This window comes from Primulina eburnea, chromosome 11 (genome assembly GCF_022965805.1).
Source record: "Primulina eburnea isolate SZY01 chromosome 11, ASM2296580v1, whole genome shotgun sequence".
Classification (NCBI taxonomy): Eukaryota; Viridiplantae; Streptophyta; class Magnoliopsida; order Lamiales; family Gesneriaceae; genus Primulina; species Primulina eburnea.
The window spans coordinates 38,276,539-38,280,716 of record NC_133111.1 but is presented as its reverse complement, the minus strand read 5'-3'; the positions used below and the strand labels follow the sequence as shown (position 1 = coordinate 38,280,716).

The window sequence follows — 4,178 nt, the reverse complement described above, 5'->3', positions numbered from 1 at the left end:
TTACAGTTCAATGTCGAATCTGAGACCCCATCCCAAACTTAAGACATTTGTGTCAAGTGGACTAAAAGCCATCGAAGGGGTATCTTAATACATTTGTATCAAGTGGACTAAAAGCCATCGAAGGGGTATATAAACTTTTGGCTTCTAATTGGTTACAATTTAGTTTTAATGTAATAAATTAATTTTTTTTACCATTTAGTGCTTTTTCCCCCAAAGTGTTAGCATGGAATACACACCATATAAGCAATGATCGGTGTCATGTTTGTGATATATAACACCATATTGGCTGACTCTAATGAAAATTGAATAAAAATACCAAAGAAACCAAGTTAAATTTTGATTATTTTCTTCGGATTGCAATGCACTTAGATTTCTTCTGATTCTCTTGTTTTTTCCTGACCATCAACATGGAGTAACATATGTTTGGGAATCGGTTTTTCATCCTAACATGGTGCAACGAAAATTTAAAATTTTTATTTTGACTATCAAAATATGAAAACGTCATATGTATTATATATAAAACTATTGTAAAATCAGTTCACATAAAATTTAAGTCTGATAATGGCTCCAATTATTCCAATTTTCAAGTTGAGATTTTTTGTTTTGTTGCACCAAATTTGGTTGTTTGCTCCAGATCGAAATAACCGAATCAACTATTTGAACTACTGTCTGAAATCAATTGATGTTAATCGAAATAATCTTGATTTTAAGATGAGTAGACGGATCAACCCTATCGATATTTACAATAAAAAATAATACTTTAGCGTAACAATTAATATTTTTTTATGAATGACTCAAATAAGAATAATATATTTTTTCATAAAATACGACTCATGATACCGTCTCAACTAAATTTTTGTTTTTTAAATTAAATATTGTGTGATAGTTTATAGGTGTCCTACTTGCTGGCTACTAGCAAGTAGCAACCATATCCCAACAGTTGTAAATCTGAAAATCCAAGCTCTCCCTCTCGTCATGCCCACGCTAATCTCATCCCTTCCCAATCATTCATCGACATGGATCCAGAAATCATATCCATTTTCTGGGATCTTATTTAAGGGGAAGAGTAATCGAAGCAAGCAGAATTTCAAGCCATTTAACGCGAGAATTATGGCTGCCACTGAGGGATCTGCTAAGAACCAGAGCAAGTCTAAGGAAGAAGAAGTCGATAATGGCGATGACTCATCGGTTCCTTCGTGGGCTAGACCCGGTTCAGATGAGGCTCCTCCTTGGGCCCGCCAAGAAGCCCAGAAAGATTCAACCGGGTTTGAGCTTCCCTTCTATGTTTACTTGCTTTCATCTGCCGTCGCGGCCATTGCTGCGGTAATTGGCCATTTATTCTATTTGACTGCTGAGTTTAAGAATTTTATGTGTAAAGGTTTGATTTTTATATGATGCTACGAAAAAAAGTGACCAATTTTGAGATCTTGAGTGGTAACCATTGCAATCGAACAGCTCATGTCATCTCTCTATGAATAAAGCAAACTAGAAGGATCGTCAGGATGTCCCTCCGATGCACAACGGGATCGAACACGAGTAGAAATCGTAGTCTTTTGTGCTAATGAGAGTATATTGGCTAAACTTTTCGAGTTGTATCACTCCCTTATATATGGTTGTTGACTTAAGATTGTAATCAGTTGGGGATGCTATGGGATACTCCTCCTACGGCCGATACTTGGCTATAAGTTGGATTGGATTGAATGACTGAATTTGCTTAAAGCTCTGTGGAACCAAATTGAATGATTTTTGTAATGGATTTGGAACATCCTCTCAGTCCATCAATTTTGAATCATTAGGCTATCTCCAAGGCTTCATGTTGAGCTTTTTGCGTTTGAATTTGCCCGTCTATCCAAGTATTTGATTTGCAAAGAATTTCATATTAGACCAATAGTGGGAGGATTTAGAATCCATGACAATCATCATTGAAGGGAGAGTAGTATGAAATTGACATAAATCAAACCCGTCCATACAAGTAAAAGGAATTTAAAATCCTGGACGTCGAATTGAATCTCAGAGGGTCATGGAATATCAGCCTACTAACAGTCAATGTATTATCTGATTTGGATGTGGTTTTCATGAAATTTTGTCGATTATTTCAAGAGCTTGCATTCTCTTATCAAAGAATTCTATGATGAACTTTAGAACTTCTAATGAGCAAAAGATAAATTCCATTTGGAATACTAGATTTGTACTGCACTTTGGAAAAGTTGTAAGCTGGATGGGACATCCTCATAGTTATGACTCGCTGATCTCGAGCAACTAACCATATATTGCAATTATGGTGCCTATTTTCTTCAACATTCTTTGTCAACAATATTTTCCAGTGTTTACCCTATCTTATGAGTTTGAATGTTGGACTGCAGATTGGTTCAGTATTTGAATATGTGAACGAAAGGCCTGTTTTTGGAATTTTGAACTCTGACAGCGTGTTTTATGCTCCGTTGCTTGGCTTCTTCGTATCCGTAGGCATCCCGGCATCTGTGAGTTGTTTTATCCTGCCTTATTTATTCACTTTCAGTGAACAAAGTTTCATAGTCATAATTTGGCTAGATGTTCGAAGCTTGGCAATGCAATATTTCCAGCAACAAATACAGATATAATAAACAGGTATTCACATTTGCAACTGAAGAGATTCGGGGATTACCCATCTTTTCGGTCCAGTGTAGCTCAGGTAGAGAGTGAGCATCTGAAAGCATCCAACAAATAATTTTTGTAAGAAAACAAAATGACATTTTTCAACCTTTTGAGAAAAATAAAGAATTTTCATCATATGAGCAAATGGAAATAAACAAGTGTCCGAATTGACAATGGTTTTCCTGGACTATGTATGTCTGTATATTTCCGTTATTATTTTTGGAAAACAAGAGTGCAGGATCCTCCTGGTTGTGCTTCTCAAAACATCCAGAATGGGACAAGATCATTCAGAAAGATAACTCAAGTTCTTAAAAAATCGATTGGTTCTAGTGTTTTTCATATTTGATTTCATAAGCAAAGTTATTAATTTGTTTGGAACATGATTGACGAGGAAATGTTAATGTTGCGTAGCTCATTTAAATATTTGAGTTGCATTATTACCTTCACTTATAGATATTTTTAGTTCAAAGACAGTTGTTGAGTCCTATGGTTAATTTAATTGACATCAGGCTTTCTCTCTAGTTATTCGTTGAACTCCTCAAAACAAGGCAGATTTAACGCTTCCACTCGACTTTCATGTCATATATGCAGGCATTTCTTTGGTTCAAATCAGTTAAAGTTGCTAATAAAGAGGCCGAGGAGCAAGATCGAAGGGATGGGTTTTCGTAGTCTTCTTCTCATATTTTTTTCGCTGTATATGTCAATGTTCCCTACATGCAACTAATTCTGCGCTCAATCTATGTGAAGATGGATAGGATCACATTGGTGTTGACGCATTCTCATCTTTGCTTGTGCAGCCATGGTTAGGCTGACGCTTCAATGTAAATTACGATCCATTTTCTCTACGTTTTTTAATCCATTCTGAATCTTGCCTTGAGGCGCGACAACCCATATGTCTCATAGTCTTGTTTTCATGTACTTGGTGCAGAAAAAAAATCTTAATAAAAACATTTCTTTATACCTAGGAAGGAATGTTGCCACTAACTGTTCATTTAAGCATTCAACACAACTTGGCTCAACTTTTAACATGCTTGCTCAAATAATCAAAGGAAAATAAAAATTTAGGATTTAAGTAAAACATCAACAAACCAAACATGCAAGAACAAAGGATTTTATTTTGTTTGCTTCTGGGCACTAGGGGCAGCGGCCCCCTCTCCTGAAAGCGGGCGCCCCAACGCTACTTGGTCATCGGGGCAATGCCCCCAAAGCTCGGTGTTTTTTTATGGAGATCCTGAAAATTCCAAGGACAACATATTTCAGGTTACTAATCCATCCACAAAAAGATATCATGCTTTCATACTTAAATAAATTGTTTCATGATATGCATAAAACTCGTATAAAATGAATTACCTCACAAAAGATGTATTGAATTCAATCCACACACACCATGAAAACAAAAGTATAGATGGTGGTTATTGTTTTGATGGTATGTTAAAAATTGAATAAACTTGTCTTTCTTTGTTGGTTAGGAGCCGCGCTTTGTCTATGCTACCTCATAGCACTGACAATAACTCATCGACCTCGAGACACACATGTCCATCAGC

The 4,178-nt window shown here is 36.1% G+C and overlaps 1 protein-coding gene across 1 annotated transcript; it reads left to right on the top strand.

Annotated features, from left to right (window-relative positions):
• The first annotated feature begins 879 nt into the window (after positions 1-879).
• On the top strand, positions 880-3,521 carry LOC140805827 (uncharacterized). The gene is made up of 3 exons (XM_073162146.1): positions 880-1,323; positions 2,364-2,480; positions 3,226-3,521. The coding sequence occupies exons 1-3, from the start codon at positions 976-978 to the stop codon at positions 3,301-3,303; spliced, it is 543 nt and encodes a 180-aa protein (XP_073018247.1). The 5' UTR covers positions 880-975; the 3' UTR covers positions 3,304-3,521.
• Positions 3,522-4,178: the final 657 nt, after the last annotated feature.

What these genes read in the sequence shown, in the direction of transcription:
- LOC140805827 (XM_073162146.1), top strand. Translation starts at nt 976, where the DNA reads ATGCCCACGCTAATCTCATCCCTTCCCAATCATTCATCGACATGGATC. An exon ending in CCGTCGCGGCCATTGCTGCG is followed by an intron (nt 1,324 to 2,363) that starts GTAATTGGCCAT and finishes GTTGGACTGCAG; the next exon opens with ATTGGTTCAGTATTTGAATA. An exon ending in CCGTAGGCATCCCGGCATCT is followed by an intron (nt 2,481 to 3,225) that starts GTGAGTTGTTTT and finishes TCATATATGCAG; the next exon opens with GCATTTCTTTGGTTCAAATC.